Source organism: Carassius gibelio, chromosome A4 (genome assembly GCF_023724105.1).
Source record: "Carassius gibelio isolate Cgi1373 ecotype wild population from Czech Republic chromosome A4, carGib1.2-hapl.c, whole genome shotgun sequence".
Lineage (NCBI taxonomy): Eukaryota > Metazoa > Chordata > Actinopteri > Cypriniformes > Cyprinidae > Carassius > Carassius gibelio.
This window is the reverse complement of record NC_068374.1, coordinates 30,065,304-30,082,888: the sequence shown is the minus strand read 5'-3', so window position 1 is coordinate 30,082,888 and position 17,585 is coordinate 30,065,304. Positions and strand designations below refer to the sequence as shown.

Here is a 17,585-nt window from a genome sequence, read left to right as displayed (position 1 = left end):
GTGATCCTTGGCCCATCTTGACTTCTGAGAGACACTGCCAATCTGAGATGCTCTTTGTATACCCAATCATGTTGCCAATTAACCTAACAAGTTGCAAACTGGTCCTCCAGCTGTTCCTTATATGTAAATGTATCTTTTCAGGCCTCTTATTGCTACCTGTCCCAATTTTTTTGGAAATGTATAGCTCTCATGAAATCCAAAATTAGCCATTATTTGGCATGACATTTCAAAATGTCTCACTTTCAACATTTGATATGTTATCTATATTATATTGCGAAGAAAATATGTTTATAATATTTGTAAATTATTCCATTCCTTTTTTACTCACAATTTGTACAGTGTCCCAACTTTTTTGGAATCGTGTTTGTATATATATATAGTCAGTTTTCACTTCTACAGCAGATTTTTTTTTTTTTTAAAGGAAATACATACATATATTATTACTATTATTATTGATTATTGATAACAACAACAACAACAACAACAACAATAATAATAATAATAATAATAATAATAATAATAATAATAATAATAATAATAATAATAATAATGTACTGAATGATTAATAGAATTTAAACTCTGCTAAGATGGATGTTTTTAATTAATTTAACATACATACTTTTCTGTGTGTAAAGGATAACATTATTATATTTCAGTCCTCTAACCTGAAATAAGATCATCAGCATCTTCATACCCAGATTGGTGTTCGGTAGAAACAACACTTCCTATTAATATGTAATTGAACAATCAGAAAAAGTTTACATTCACAAATCAGCCCCCACCCACCTTTAGCTCATATAACACTATCTGTATCCTTACAGATGACACAAACAAGGTCCCACAAATAAATCATTGTGATTTACTCTACTCACCCCCTCTGAATAAAGAGATTACCATATGGATCTCCACAATTCTGACACTATGACACTTACTCACCCCTTTGAGTGAAGAGACTGTGTCTATTAGTGGGTCTGTGCTGAATCTCCTCATAAACGGCCTCAGTCGCCATCCTGTGCCTCATCTTAGAGAGAGCTGTGAGTGTAGACAGACAAACCTGCTGTCAGTTCACAACACATGACTGATCACACACTGAATGAGACACAATATGACAGTCTCTGGATCTCTCCTACCTCTCCTCATCACTCTGTTCTGCTGAATCAGTATAAGCAGTGGCACTAAGAGCAGTAAGAGCACAACTCCCAGAACAATCACAAGCACTGGGAGAGACACTGGTGGAGGAGTTTGTGGAGGAGAGACTGATGTTGAGCGCACTGGAGGAGAAACTGGAGGAGAAGCTGATGATGTTGTGGCAGGAATAGTGGACATTGACACATCTGATAAATCAGTCAAAACAAAAAAAATTCCATATTATGAATACATAAAATTATCTAAAAAGTAATATTATTCCTCAGTGTTTTGTCATGACCTGTACAGGTGAGTCCAGCGTGCTCTTTGTGTGAGCAGTCAGTGTGGTTATTCAGGGAGAGAGGACAGTCCCACAGGTGAATCTCATTCCCTCTGCACTCGACTTTGTTCATCCACACAACACCTTCACCAGCACCAAAGACTGAATTCCCATCAGCCCTCAGTGCTGCTCCACAACCCAGCTGCCTGCAGACCACCTGAGCATCGCTGATGTCCCACTGATCATCACAGACTGAGCCCCACACAGCGTTATGATACACCTCCAGCCTCCCAGAGCACCGGCCGTCCCCTCCACTCAGTCTGAGAGGAACATAATCTAAAACACACACATCAGCACTGACCAGCTTCCGCAAAACATTCACAACAAAAAGGATACAACCTGTTTTCTAACAGTTTAAATCTGTTTAATTTAGTGAAGTGAAAATAAAAAGTGTGCAATAATTATATAATTTATAAAATACAAACATATAATAACTACTTGTACACTGTCTCTGGTGAGGAGATGATGAAGTAGCACATGTCAGATGACTCCGTGGAGACTCATGGCTCTCCTCCTCTGAGATTACAAAAAAATTACATTTGCAAACATCATAAATCAAGGACATTCTACTTTATAAATAATACATAAAATACAGACAAAACATAACAATTTCAAACCATCTTAAATCAGTTAAATATAATCTTACCTGAGCAGGTGATCATGGCCACTTCATCGTTATTACAGTAGTTTTGACCCCAGGGTGAAGAAGGACACTGCCATAAAGTGGAATCATGTCGCCGACATTTAAGTTTATCAAGCCAATTATGAGACTTCAGTCCCTCTGAATTACTGGGTTCACTGCCAGATCTTCCACAGTTCAGCTCTTGACAGATCAGACTCGCTGTGTCTCTGTCCATCTGGTTCCAGCACACATTACCCCAGGATCCATTGTAGAAAACCTCCAGATTCCCTTCACAGCCCTCAGTTAACCTGATCTCTTTAAACTCTAGATACAAAAGCATGAGAATCAACCTCCAGTCTTTTAATTAGGAGTAGCAATAAAAAAAGAATTTAACAATTCCTCCATTACTATTTGTTTGTGTGTGTGTGCGCATCAGGACATTTGATGTGCAAGAAGTTCTGTTTTTTATTTTATTTTATTTTTGATGGATGATGAAACTGCATATAAATAAGAATCAATTCTTAGTTGTACAATGCAAATTCAGTGGATAATGCTAACCATCAGTGCCATGCAGTATATGGGTTATTGAAATATTATTATTTAAATTATCGTTTACAGTTTACCTGAGCACACAACTCCTACATCCTCCTTGTGTTGACAATCATGTTTTCCCCAGCCTGAAGAAGAGCAGCTCCACAGGGACGTCTCATTCCCCTCACACTCCACCTCATCCAGCCATATGTGTCCAGAACCAGGACCAAACCAGGCTGGTACCGGCTGGTTACTGAGGGCCACTCCACACTGCAGCTGTCTGCACACCACATGAGCATCTTTAATATCCCAGGAGTCATCACACACTGTCCCCCATGAGCCATTGTGAAAAACCTCCAGCCTCCCTGCACAGTCTCCCCCAGAACCCACCATCCTGATGGACCCCCGACCTGATATTCAGAGACAGAAAAACACATTATTGATCACGAACAACTGCAGAATCTGTCCAGATGTTGTTCTTCTCACCGATGCAGGTGATTGACAGCTGTTGTGTGGAGCTGCAGTTGAGAGTTTGTGGAGAGCTGCAGTTCCCCAGATGAGCTTCACTCCCAGAGCACTGGAAGCCCGTCACACACTCATGACTGTGTTCAGGACTGGATGAAGAGGAGCTGTAGAAGTTCAGCACAGAGCCACAGCCCAGCTGTCTGCAGACCACAGAGGATTCAGAGAGACTCCAGGAGTCCAGGAGAACTCTCCTCCAGACCTGATGGATGAAAACCTCCACCTCCCCCTCACACTGTCTCTCTCCAGAAAACCGCACCAGACCGTCATGAAGAGCCAGAGAGGAATCTGAGAAGAAGATGTGGCAATATATTAAGATGTTGCATGGTAATTTATAACATATTTTTCAATAAAATCCTCTTACCAGAGCAGATGACTCCAACATCTCGTCTATGAGAACATTCAGCTCGACTCCATGAAGAGATGGAACATTCTGAGAGTTTTGTTTCATTCCCGTCACAATCAAACACATCAGCCCAGATTTCACCACTACCCTCTCCAAACCAGTCTGATCCCACAACAGACACAGCAATCCCACAATTCAGCTGTCTACAGAGGACACTGGTGGCTCTTATATCCCAGCATGCATCACACACTGTGCCCCACTCATTGAGAAACTGAACCTCCACTCTTCCAGAACAAGAATCTGAACCGTTTTTTAGTCTGAGATCTGAATAAAGTAACCTGAAGATAGAAAATATAAAGTATAATCCAGTTGACAAAGAAATGCTTAATTTAAAAATAAAATGAAAAGACCCTGAATATTGATACTTAACTAGAGCAGACCAGTTCCACAATGTTGTCACTGCTGCAGTTCTGTTTGTGTGATGATGATAATGAACAAAATGAAATCTGAGATTCATTTCCTCTGCACTGAATTTCTTGTGTCCACATCGGAGCGTCTCCTTTGTCAAAAGCAGCTGCTCCCAGCACCTGTACAGGAGCCCCACAGTCCAGCTCTCTACACACAACCTCTGCATCCTGCTGGTCAAAGACAGCGTCACACACTGACATCCACGTCTGATCATCCATTATCTTTAATCTCCCAGCGCATAGATGAGATCCATTAACAAGTCTGGAAGGTTTATCACCTGTTTGTTTTACATACATGAACAGAGACAAAAATAGATAAATTCCATTGCAAAAATGAATTGCTGAATTCCAGAAAAAAAACATAATAATTATCTGTCAACGAGTTAAATGATTTACCCGAACAGATGACTCCAGAATCAGAACTGTGAGTACATTCATGTTTGCTCCATCCTGATGACCCACAGTTCTTCAGTGTAGACTCTGATCCAGTACATAACACAAGACTCATCCAGATTGGTCCTGATCCTGATCCAAAATGAGCATCACTCAGAGCATCTACAGGTTCTCCACAGTCCAACTCTCTACACACCACTGCAGCTTCAGCCATATCCCAACCAAGATCACACACTGTTCCCCATTGACCTCTATGAAGAACCTCCACTCGACCAGCACAGCGACTGTTGTCACCAGCTAACCTCACATTTTTTTTATCTAAATGAGAAGAGAGAGACTATGAGTAAAGGCTTAAGATAATTAAAAGCACAATATGTAAGATTTTTTTAATTAAAATATCCCAAAACCATTAGAACAGTATTATATATTTTGCTTATATGTGTACTTATATTCTCCCAAATGTTTTTAAGGATGTTTAAATCCAGAGAAATAAGCACTTTTAATTAGTTTAGTTGACCGTGTCCATAATTTCATTGCGTCGGCTGCCAATGATGTCATAACCCCTTGATTTTTCTGGTTCCTTTTCATAAGTATACTTCAATGCTGCGATGACATCTTTCGCTATGTCAACGCCTCCGGTGTGTCGAATGTCTGAAGCCCTTATACCATCACGCAAATTTATTGGCAAATAGCACTTAGCACCGCCCCTAGCATGCTGTACATCACATATGCTCATACATGATTGCTGCATGCTATTTCATCAGATTTTAATTCCTTCAGGAAGTGAATCATCTGTCGCTTGTTGGTAAGAGATTCTTGTGTTCTAAGCAATCTATTTATATAGAGCAGTTTACTCTTCTAAGGTGGACACAATGAGTTCTCTGGTATGTATGGATGCAGGTTAAATGGAATCATGAGGAAACAGGTAGGAAGATTGCTTTGCGGCCTTTACCTATTGTGGAATCAGTAATATCTGTGTTTTAAAATAAGTTGCACTCTGGGCTCACTCTCTTTCTGAGGAAGGAGAGATGTTTGTTCAACTCGCTGTTCTAGTTCTGCGGTTGCCGAGGCACCACACAAGCTCGGCACTTGGGGTGACGGCGATGAGCCAGAGTGTTCAGAGAGTAAGAGAAATGAATTAATCCCCTTCTCTCGCTATCTTCCCCGGACTGCGTGCGTTCATCAGAGGAGTGACTCGTGAGACAGGTGGTTAGTCAAATCTAATTCCTGCTCCGGAAGCTCGTAATTGATTATTTCGGCTGCGGATTGGATGATGGATATGGTATTTCGACAATGTTCTGGCTCAACCATGATTTTATGTTATGGACATTTTAAAACTAATAATAAAATATGTTCGTAATGGATACAGGCCTATTTATGAAGTTGACTTTATGTGGTATCAGAACTATTATGGTGGTAACTAGCCTAGGCTATTTCATAATGTCATTAAAGTGTTTAAATTGGCAATCACTTTTGATATTTCAAATCTGGCAAACAATCTGGCTCTAAATTACGTACAGTATGTGGTGCAGTGGTGCAGAAGCAGCACTGACTCATTGTGCTTTCACACAGGACACGTTTGCAATCCACTACTGATCCACGGCTGTTTAGGCCAAAAACAGCAGCCCTGAAAGACCAAGACAACTAGAGCCCCAGATACAGATCCCCTGTAAACACCTTGTCTTAGAGGACCACCAGGACAAGACCACAGGAAACAGGTGATTCTTCTGCACAATCTGACTTTGCTGCAACCTGGAATTGAACTACTGGTTTCGTCTGGTCAGAGGAAAACTGGCCCCCCAACTGAGCCTGGTTTCTCCCAAGGTTTTTTTTCATGGTTTCTCCCATGGAGTTTCGGTTCCTTGCCGCTTAGTTGTGATAAATGCGCAGATAAATGCATCATTTTGCATTATTGACACACTGTTTTCCTAATGAATGTTGTTCAGTTGCTTTTACACAATGTATTTTGTTTAAAGCACTATATAAATAAAGGTGACTTGACTTGTTTATCTAAAGGTGCTCTTTTTCTGGTTTTAAACCTAGCAAAAAACCCACGTGTTGAGTGTGAAACACAGTAGGCTTTAATTAGTATACATTTATTGTTAAATGACTGCATTTCCGTGCCAATCCATGTTAATTTTTACCACGACAGTGCTGTCACTTTAATTCAGCACATACAACACAGCAAAAATAGACTCGGTACGTAAACGATCGCTGCACTGCTGCAGCCGCACCGCTCCTGGAAGTGACTGACCACAACCACGTACAGTGTGAATGCTCTAATCCATTAAAATGGGTGCGTAAAAAATTATGCAACGCATACGCACTGCAGACATAGTATGTGTGAAACACGCATAACGCGGCGGGATTTTGCTTTAAGCCATGAAGTCCAGCTGCTTGTAGCGCTAAGGTTTTTTGCTACAGAGAGCTTCATCAAGGTCGTGGGAGAGGGCTACGGCCTAAGCAAGACCTCTGTGTGGAAGTGCGTCCACACTGTCACCAATGCCCTTCTGTGCCATGCTGGGGATTACATCCGGCTGCCGGCAACACGTCAGGAGGTCCAGCAGGTGCAGCAGGGCTGTCATGCCATTGCTGGCATCCCCAGAGTCTTGGGCCTGGTGGATGGCACACTCATCCCTATTGCCAATCCTTCAGTGATTGATCAGGCGTACATATCGCGAAAGGGATACGCGGCCATAAACGTGCAGGTTATAGTGGACCATAGGGGTGTGATCTCCGACATGTTTCATTTGCATACAATGTGTTGTCTTTCTTAACGCTGTAATACACCTTCGTGTGAAATGGAAAATCGATTCCTGAGCAGTCGATGCCAACTAATTCAGCACCTTCACTTGAGACAGCACCTTTGGAATGTCGAACTTAAGAGGCAGCGTGTTAAGAAACTTCCTAAGGGACACTTCGGGGAACACACAACGGAACATAAATAACTTTGGTAAGATATAGCTTTCGAGTCTTCTTAGTGTGCTAAGAGTGAGCGTTATCGGGGAACCGGGCCCTGATTAGTTCATAGTTCAGGTCTATCAGGTTTTTGACTTGTTGCTTAATCATGTGACAGCCCCATACGCTAAACCAATGCAGTCTGAGCCAGAAAGAGAATTGATTAGTCATAGTTTGGGTCTATCAGGTTTTTGACTTGTTCCTTAATCATGTGACAAACCCATATTGAGCCGGAAAGAGAATTGATTAGTTCATGTTTCGGGTTGTTCGTTTTTTTGTCACGTGGCGTGACAACATTGGCTAGAGTAATTAGTTAATTTACAACTGTCCTTACAAATAGATGCATAGACCTTATTATTATTTTTTATTATAATTATTGGTTAAGCTATAAATTTTGTCCATGTGATGGCGAAATCACTTTGATAAAGAAGATACATATATATTTTACAGTGGATTCTAATATTCAAAAATGACCTTGTTATATGATTTACAGGTCCTTCTCAAATAATTAGCATATTGTGATAAAAGTTCATTATTTTCCATAATTGAATGATAAAAATTAAACTTTCAGATATTTTAGATTCATTGCACAACAACTTAAATATTTCAGGTCCTTTATTGTTTTAATACTGATGATTTTGGCATGCAGCTCATGAAAACCCAAAATTCATATCTCAAAAAATTAGCATATTTCATCCGACCAATAAAAGAAAAGTGTTTTTAATACAAAAAAAGTCAACCTTCAAATAATTATGTTCAGTTATGCACTCAATACTTGGTCGGGAATCCTTTTGCAGAAATGACTGCTTCATTGCGGCATGGCATGGAGGCAATCAGCCTGTGGCACTGCTGAGGTGTTATGGAGGCCCAGGATGCTTCGATAGTGGCCTTAAGCTCATCCAGAGTGTTGGGTCTTGCGTCTCTCAACTTTCTCTTCACAATATCCCACAGATTTTCTATGGGGTTCAGGTCAGGAGAGTTGTCAGGCCAATTGAGCACAGTAATACCATGGTCAGTAAACCATTTACCAGTGGTTTTGGCACTGTGAGCAGGTGCCAGGTCGTGCTGAAAAACGAAATCATCTCCATAAAGCTTTTCAGCAGATGGAAGCATGAAGTGCTCCAAAATCTCCTGATAAATAGCTGCATTGACCCTGCCCTTGATAAAACACAGTGGACCAACACCAGCAGCTGACATGGCACCCCAGACCATCACTGACTGTGGCTACTTGACACTGGACTTCAGGCATTTTGGCATTTCCTTCTCCCCAGTCTTCCTCCAGACTCTGGCACTTTGATTTCCGAATGACATGCAAAATTTGCTTTCATCTGAAAAAAGTACTTTGGACCACTGAGCAACAGTCCAGTGCTGCTTCTCTGTAGCCCATTTCCTGCACACGCCTGTGCCCGGTGGCTCTGGATGTTTCTACTCCAGACTCAGTCCACTGCTTCCGCAGATCCCCCAAGGTCTGGAATCGTATTTTCTTCACAATCTTCCTCAGGGTCCGGTCACCTCTTCTCGTTGTGCAGTGTTTTTTGCCACACTTTTTCCTTCTCACAGACTTCCCACTGAGGTGCCTTGATACAGCACTCTGGGAACAGCCTATTCGTTCAGAAATGTATTTCTGTGTCTTACCCTCTCGCTTGAGGGTGTCAATGATGGCCTTCTGGACAGCAGTCGGGTTGGCAGTCTTACCCATGATTGCGGTTTTGAGTAATGAACCAGGCTGGGAGTTTTTAAAAGCCTCAGGAATCTTTTGCAGGTGTTTAGAGTTAATTAGTTGATTCAGATGATTAGGTTAATAGCTCGTTTAGAGAACCCTTTCATGATATGCACATTTTTTGAGTTTTCATGAGCTGTATGCCAAAATCATCAGTATTAAAACAATAAAAGACATGAAATATTTCAGTTGGTGTGCAATGAATCTAAAATATATGAAAGTTTAATTTTTATCATTACATTATGGAAAATAATGAACTTTTATCACAATATGCTAATTTTTTGAGAAGGACCTGTATGTCTTTTGAGTTCACCCTTCAGACTAGACTATAGAACTGTAGTATTACTTTTTTAGGATTAAAAATGTTATTTGATTTTTAATTTATGTCTTTATGTCCTTTTTGAGCAATCTTCTTGTACATATTAGACCAAAATGTCAAGTTTGCCTAGGAGAAGCAATTATTATACCAGCAAACAGGGAGAGGTGGAAGATAAGTCCCGTTGCTGCTGGACCACCCTCCAAATTGCATTGTTTCACCTTGCCGTTACCCCGTTCTGTTCCGGGTGCCTGAAGTGATGTTTTTGTTGCCTGCACAAAGCCCAACACAACGCCCTGGGAGCGTCTTGCTGTTTTAGCAAATTCAATAAAACACAAAAATACTCAAAGAGAGAACAAATTACCTCTTCCACTATTTAAGATCACCACATTTCCTTACAGCAACTCTTACAGTGACTACAGTGCCCGATTCAACCCCTCGCCATGCAGGCTGAGGCATGGGAGGCCAGAATAGGGGTTTAAAAAAATAAAAGAGGTTACGTACTACAATTTGTTCGGAGGCCCCCGTTATTCAATCCTATCCTCTGTGACAGGCGAGGATGTGCATGTCCTTCGCTCATAGGTAAAAATCTATGCTGGCGAAAAGGGCCATAGAAGTGGTCCCCCCAGCAGAGAGCGAGTCAGGCATCTTCAGCCGGTACTTCCTCATCCCCAAAAAGGATGGCAGTCTCAGTCCCATCCTCAATTTGAGGCATCTGAACCGGGCCCTGATGAAGCGCTCATTCAGAATGATCACTTTTAAGCAGATCCTCAGACAAAAACGCCCAGGGGACTGGTTCTTTTCCCTGGATTTGGAAACATTTGCTTTCGAGGGAGTGGCATATCAATACACTGTCCTTCCATTCGAGCTGTCCCTGGCTCCCCGCACTTTTACAAAGTGCATAGATGCAACTCTCTCCTCTCTGAGACATGGGGATTAGCTTTGTCCCGTACACGTTCTGAGGCCCCTTGGTGCCTGAACTGTAGGAGTTCAACAAGATGACTTGTGTAATTACATCCCCAACTGGTCTGGGATATTTTACGTATTCATTACAAGCCCTTCTTAGTGCTCTGGGTAATGTGACTGTTCTTAACCCTCTGGAGTCGATTAACGTGAATATGTGTTTTGTGGCATGTTCTCCTGCTAACACAGAAAATAACTTAAATTACACTTTCAGTTTTTATCATACAGATAAGAGTAACACATCAATCGAATCTGTAAAGGGTCTTATTTTATTTTTATACACACATAAAAACAACAAAACTTTCTGCATTTACAAAATAAAGAAAACAAACAGGGTGCGTGATCTGCAGTGGTCTGCTGTGATCTTAATTTGGAAACGCATAATTAAAATAAACTGTAACTCAGCAAATACTCATCAAAGGGACATGAGAGATATATCTAGAAAGCTTGACATGTCTACTACTGAGCAAGTCCTGAAAACAAATATTCTGTAATAAAGTAATCCATATGAAAACAACACCCTATCCTGTAAACAAAGCAGGGAGACTGTTATTGAAATTGTTTTGTTTTTTTACTGTTCGCTTTGCGCTGAGAGGAATAAAACATAATTCACCCCAAGAAGACATGCTGAGGATTATCTCAGGATTTGAGTTTTGGATTTCCTCAGAAAAAAAAGAATGAAGCGCTTGATCCAGCAGAGATCATAAACATGAGTATGTCTTTTTTTATTATTAATCTACTTGTATTAGTTTTCACACAACATGTTCACATTTTACTATTTAGACTTTTCCCAAACTATAATTCCTGACTAAATGTGAAAAAGTAAAACATTATTGTTTAAATCAGATCATCTAAATGTTCTACTGTACTACTAGCATCAGTAACCATAAAAATTATGTTAATAATGTAGTTAATCATTTAGTATATTTGAGAGCACATAAACAATATAAACTTTGGAAATGCTAGTTATGTGATGTTCATTTATTTATTTCAACATTACACAATACCAGTCAATACCACTTTGCTAAAGCAGCAATATTGTTTAATTTAGTTTTTCTATTTTAAATAACTGCTTTCTATATGAATATATTTTAAAATGTAATTTATTTCTGAGATCAAAGATAAAATACCAGCATCCAGTAATACTCCAAGTGTAACAATATACACTATACCATTTAAAAGCTCGGAGTCAGTAAATATAGAAATTAAAACTTTTATTTAGCACACAAGTAATGATACATTAAATAATCATGTTTGTACGACGTATGTAACCCTAGTTCCTCGAGGGAATGAGACGCTGCGTCGAAACGCTTTGGGGAACGCGTTTAGCGTGAGCGACTCTGAATATGATATCTAATCTGTCTTATAGAAGAGTGTGTGACGTAAGCGACCAGGAAGCTAAAAAGTCACGAGCCGCACAGCTAGCTTCAGCTTCGAGTACCAGCAAGCGCCGGCAGGGGTGCCGGGGGTATGGCCTCGAGACGCAATGTCTCGTTCCCTCGAGGAACTAGGGTTACATACGTAACCTAGAGACGTTCCTCTTCAGGAACTCGAGCTGCATCGAAACGCTTTGGGGAATGAGAACCAACGCTGCCAGACTACCAAACCCCTGCCTAGTGTGTATCCGAAGAGCACAGCTTAGGACAAGGGGAATGAATACCCCATGTAGAGTGAGCCTTGGCTCCCGACAGCGGGGGACGACCAGAGGACTCAGAGTGGCATTGATAGTCTCAACTACCCAACAACTAATAGTCTGCTTAGAAGCAGGGAAACCCCACTTGGGGGGACCGCAGCATGCAAGCAATTGGTCCATTTTTCTCTACAGGGCAGCTCTGTGGGCGTATGCATCCAGCGCTCGAGCTCGACACACACAATTTAGCTTCTCTTGGTCGGGCTCGCGAAGGGAGGAGGACAGAAGGCCTGCAGCACTACAGGTTGTGGTGTGATAGAGGGCACCTTAGGAACATATCCTGCTCGAGGGTATATAAACACTTTGGTCATGCCAGGTGCAAAATCAAGATAGGTAGGGGCCACTGAGAGGGCCTGTAAATCTCATACTCTCCTCAGAGAGGTAATGGCCAACAGAAAGGCGGTTTTAAGAGTCAGATGTCTATCTCAGATATCTTGAATCGGTTGAATGGAGATTTGTAAAGAGCCTCTAACACCACACCCAAGTCCCAGGGGGGAACACAGGACCGTACTGGAGGTCTCAGCCTCAGTGCACCATGGAAACGTGTAACTAGGGGGTGTCTTCCCAGAGACTGGCCATCGAGAAGGGCGTGGTAGGCCGCAATAGCCGCCATGTAGACCTTCAACGTGGAGTGGGTCAACCCAGCAGAGAGCCTAGCCTGTAGAAACTGCAGAACTGTATCAACCGGGCAATTTGCTGGGTCTAACTGGCGGTCTCTGCACCATGAGGTGAAGAGTTTCCACCTCAGGGGCGTACAGTTTCCTCGTTGAGGGAGCTCTGGATTGGAGAAGGGTCTCAACAACCTCGGTTGAGAGACCGGCTGCTAACAGTTGTGCCACACACCCATATCTTCCACAACTCCGGACGAGGGTGAATTATCGTACCCTGCGCCTGCGAGATTAGGTCCGTCCTGATCGGTATCTCTCATGGAGAGCCGCCGAGGAGCGAGACTAGATCTGAGAACCATACTCGGCCCGTCCAGAACGGGGCTACTAACAACAGATGAACCCCGTCCCGCCGCACTCTCGCCAGTACTCCCAGTAGCAGAGCGATAGGGGAAGTGCGTACAGACGAAGCCTCGGCCAAGTCTGTACCATGGCGTCCAGTCCCAGAGGAACTGGATTAACTAGAGAGAACCAAAGGGGGCATTGTGACGTCTCTTGAGATGCAAATAGGTCTACTTGAGCCCTGCCAAATACTCTCCATATCTGCTTCACTACTTCTGGGTGAAGTCTCCATTCCCCGGGCCTCAGCCCCTGCCTTGACAGTATGTCTGCTCCCATATTTTGTTTCCCAGGAATATATACTGCTCTTAATGAGAGGAGTTTGCTCTGTGAAAACACCAGGATCTGGTGCACCTGCTTGTACAAAGGGCGCGAACACAAACCTCCCTGGTGGTTGATATAAGAGACCACCGATGTGTTGTCGGTGCGCACCAACACATGGTGACCCCTTAGGTCTGGGAGGAAGTGCTTAAGTGCACGATAAACTGCTAGCATTTCTAGACAATTGATATGCCATGTTAGATGTCGATCGCTCCACAGACCACGGGCAGGGTGGCCACTCATGACTGCACCCCAGCCGGTGAGGGATGCGTCCGTCGCTAGTGTTACACGGCGACAAGGAGCACCCAGCACCGGGCCCTGTTTCAAGAACCAAGGTTTCTTCCACATGTCTAAGGCACGGAGGCAGCGCCGCGTGACCTTGATAGTGCGAAGTAGATTGCCCCTCGGGGAAAATCCCTTGGTTCAGAGCGTTGCTTCGGCCTCCAGTCCCGACGCAGGGGGAGTGCGGGCGGCAACGCTCTGACTACAGACTGGGAGGGCTGCTCTCGCCCAGCAGCCCCTCCAGTATACATAATTTCTCAGAGTGAGATAAGTGTCATTACATTCCTCAGAATTTAATGCAAACAAACAATCAGACAAGTAAACACAGTCTGCATTGTTAATATAATTCATATCTAACTTCTCATAGTCAGATAGATACTGAATTTAATTCCTCAGAATTAATGCAGTTAACCAATCAGACGAGTAAAGACGGTCTGGATTTGGTAAGATTTACATCAAAACTGAAAATGAGGTAGTACACACGTTGCCTCTGCAATACGCGAGCCGCTTAGTCACACAAACAATAGAAATCTCCTCAGAGATAAGTAGCAGCAGCTGCGAGTTCACAGAGGGGGAAGGAACCACTTCACATGCTTCCAAACCTCAAGATGAACTCTAAATCTAGGGAATATGGGTGGAGATAGGTAGAGCAGTCTTCGCCCCGTCCCGTTAGATATGCGAGAAGCACAGTCAGCCCCCTTATTTTTATTAAGGGGGCTGCACTCGGGCTTCCGCACCCGGAGATCGGGCAGATCTGGCGGGTGAGGTAGTAGATAGGGACGCACCCATCTCCCTACCTTCCAGCAGATCTTATCTACGAACCCAGCGAGTGCAGGCGCCGCTCCGTTTTGGCGAAAGCAGGACCGACACCGCGAGGAACGCTGGCGAAAACTCCCCCTCGAGAGAGTCCTCCAGGATCGAATCGTCCACACTGGCTTGTACCAGTGCAGGCAGTCGGCTCCCTCAAGAGCCAAAACAGCGTGCCTCAATCCCAGGCAGACCGCGCACAGCCCGTGTATTCTCACTCGTGATGAACACACAATCTGAAACGCAATCTGGATTCGCCTTTCAGATGTCTCGTCTTAGCTTTGCTCTTTGACTATTGCTTACTCTTTGAGGAGCTATTAGTGACAAACAACAATAAATAAGACTGACAAGACAGAATGACATGCACACACAGAGCGCTTGCTGAAAACACAGAAGCTGAAGCCAGCTGTGCGGCTCGTGCCTTTATAGCTTCCTGGTCGCTTACGTCACCTCGCCCGTGACGTCACACTCTTCTATAAGGCAGATTAGATATCATATTCAGAGTCGCTCACGCTAAATGCGTTCCCCAAAGCGTTTCGACGCAGCTCGAGTTCCTGAAGAGGAACTTAAATTTAAGATTGTAGTTTAGGAAATTGAAAACAACAGCGAACATGGAGACACAGCATGCTATTAGCACTGTTGTGGAGAATATTCCCGGCATTTGCAAACTGAAGCCCGGACAAGAAGAGTGTTTGTTTCATATTTTTAATGGAGGTGACGTTGTGGCCCTACTCCCGACAGGTTTTGGGAAAAGTTTAATTTATCAACTGTTACCAATCTTCAGCGAGAAACTGGGGAGGCAAGAGTCCGGCAAGGCTATAATTGTGATTGTGTCCCCCTTGGTTGCTCTCATGCAGGTTAAGGAGGCAGCGAAACTCTCTCCCTGATGCTAAAAATTCAGCTTTGAATGTCAGTTTTGTTCCTAATAAACTGTTTAAATGCAGTAGCAAGTGAAAGACAAGTTATTTTGTGGTATAATCAAATATATTCTAAATAAACAACAAACATAAAAATATATCAATTTTATTTTGTCCTCTGAATATTTTGCCCTTGGAACTCTTCCCTCTCACATACCTGAATATTTTGTCCTTGGAACTCTTCCCTCTCACACACCTGACTGAAAGGCTCATTATGCAGATCATTATGCAGGCCTTTGTCTTTTCAGGTGTAAATCACACTAATATTCGTGGTCAATCACATCTGAAACAAAAAGTGTCTTAGACAATTTTTATCAATCTATTTTTTTCTGTGAGTAAACAAGATGATTTTCACATAATTTTGAAACAAAAATTCTAGGCTACAAGCTCCAGGTTTCACAGTCTTGTGAACAAATGTTCTGTATGTGTTTTATGACATTATTTCAGTAACTTCTAAATTTTCGTTTTTCTCTAACTAATGTGACGAGTCAGCTGCCTCCTCCCTGATTATCATCGGCCGCCATGTTAATGGCCTCCTTTACTGCTACTCGGACTACTCCCCAGTGTTTAGACGTACTCCCTCTCAGCCGTGTGTCTTAATTTTATTTATCAAAAATCTATTTCAACCATGGTAAACCATTGCTGTATTGTGGGGTGTAATAGCGCAACACATAATTGCTATGAAAAAAAATGAAAATGGATTAACTTTCCACCACTTTCCTGCTTGGAGGCGCAACCACGGAGACCATAACATTTAAATATTAATTTATATAGTTTAAGTCAACATTGAACATTGAACATTGAACATTGAAAATAAGGGAAAATTCCCGAGTTACTCATCAATTAAATCGAAATGGATGGGAGGGCAAGGGGGTAGCAACAGGACAACGCAGCTTACCTTTGTCTGGATTACTGTATTACTGTATACTGTTTGCCGGCTTTATGATCTGCAGCTCCTGAACCCATCCATTTGTGAACTGATCATGAGACTCCAATGACTTGTAGCTTTGGAACTGTTCTGAAGTGTAGGCGCTCACAAAACAAACAAGGTAGCCGAGGATATCTGTAATGCAAAAGTGAGGCAGCAAGTCGTCGTCGGTCCTCCACTGCTTGTTGGAAATTTCATATGGATCCAAACCGTCAATAGTGCCAATTTTGTCCACATATCGGTCCCTGGCATCCCTATTTAGCATATCCCTGTAAATCCCACAACCTTTTCATGATTTTAACATATTTTTTCTTTTTCCTAACTCTACTTATTCTCGTTCAACTTGCTGTATGTTTACATTCGCAAGGCCATTAATAGCCGCCATGTCCCAGAATGCAACATGGCACACAAGCCATATAAAAGCCTCTCCGGGGCCTGACGCCATGCCCACTGTGTCTATCGTTTTCTCCTCCTGTTACACTACGCATAAACGCTGTTTTCTCAAAAGCACAATCATGTATATACATGCTATTTACATATCATTATAGCCCAGTTTCTATGAATACAGTGTTTTCAGAATTGTGTCATGCATATGTTTATAAGTAACTAAAAATAGCACAAAATTCAGGGCATGTCACAGACTCCGCAGCTCACATTTTTCACATGACACGCAAGCGTGTTGGAAGCGTTTCCAGACAAAACAGAATAGGAAAATATGTTTATATGTCATTTTGTACACAAATACATATTAATTAATGACATTTTGATGTTTGAAAGTCTATAGTTTGACATAAATTCAGATATAAATGTATTTTAAAAAATAAATAAATAATTATTGATTTTCAAATATTGCACCTGTCAAACATAATCTATTTTGCTGTCAATACTGTTGACGGTGTCCTTTATCAGTAGACTTTACATTAATGCTTAACATGAAGGTGTAGATGTCTAAAAAAAGTTTAAATTGTTGTCATGAAGACAAGAGCATGGTTGGTCGGCTTCCTCCCTCTATGTCACCTACAGCAGCAGCAGCATGTCAGTGGCGCATCAGGAATGGTTCTGGTGTGTAAATACACAGAAAATGCGAAGCTGCCACAACGCAAATGACACGCCATGCAGCCAGTGTGTCACCGGCCTTATGAGCTGGATTTGTGGAATTTTGCAACACACATTTGTTGTGCAACATAGTTTTTGGCACTTCAGGCTACCAACATTATTTGCATAACTAGGCCTAATCACTATTCTTCTCATCGCAACTGAGTTGCACTAAGCTGAACTACTTTGTGAACGGGTTCACGAGTAAGAGTATCTCTTATGGCAAGCTAGCCTGAGT

General features: G+C 42.3%; 1 protein-coding gene across 1 annotated transcript in view; it reads right to left on the bottom strand.

Moving 5' to 3' along the window:
* Positions 1-17,585, bottom strand: part of LOC127971124 (deleted in malignant brain tumors 1 protein-like) — a 43,398-nt gene that overhangs the window by 8,758 nt on the left and 17,055 nt on the right. The window contains 4 exon segments of the mRNA XM_052573938.1: positions 2,711-3,028; positions 3,511-3,964; positions 3,966-4,231; positions 4,356-4,664. Of these exon segments, the coding sequence (XP_052429898.1) occupies positions 2,711-3,028; positions 3,511-3,964; positions 3,966-4,231; positions 4,356-4,664 (1,347 nt within the window).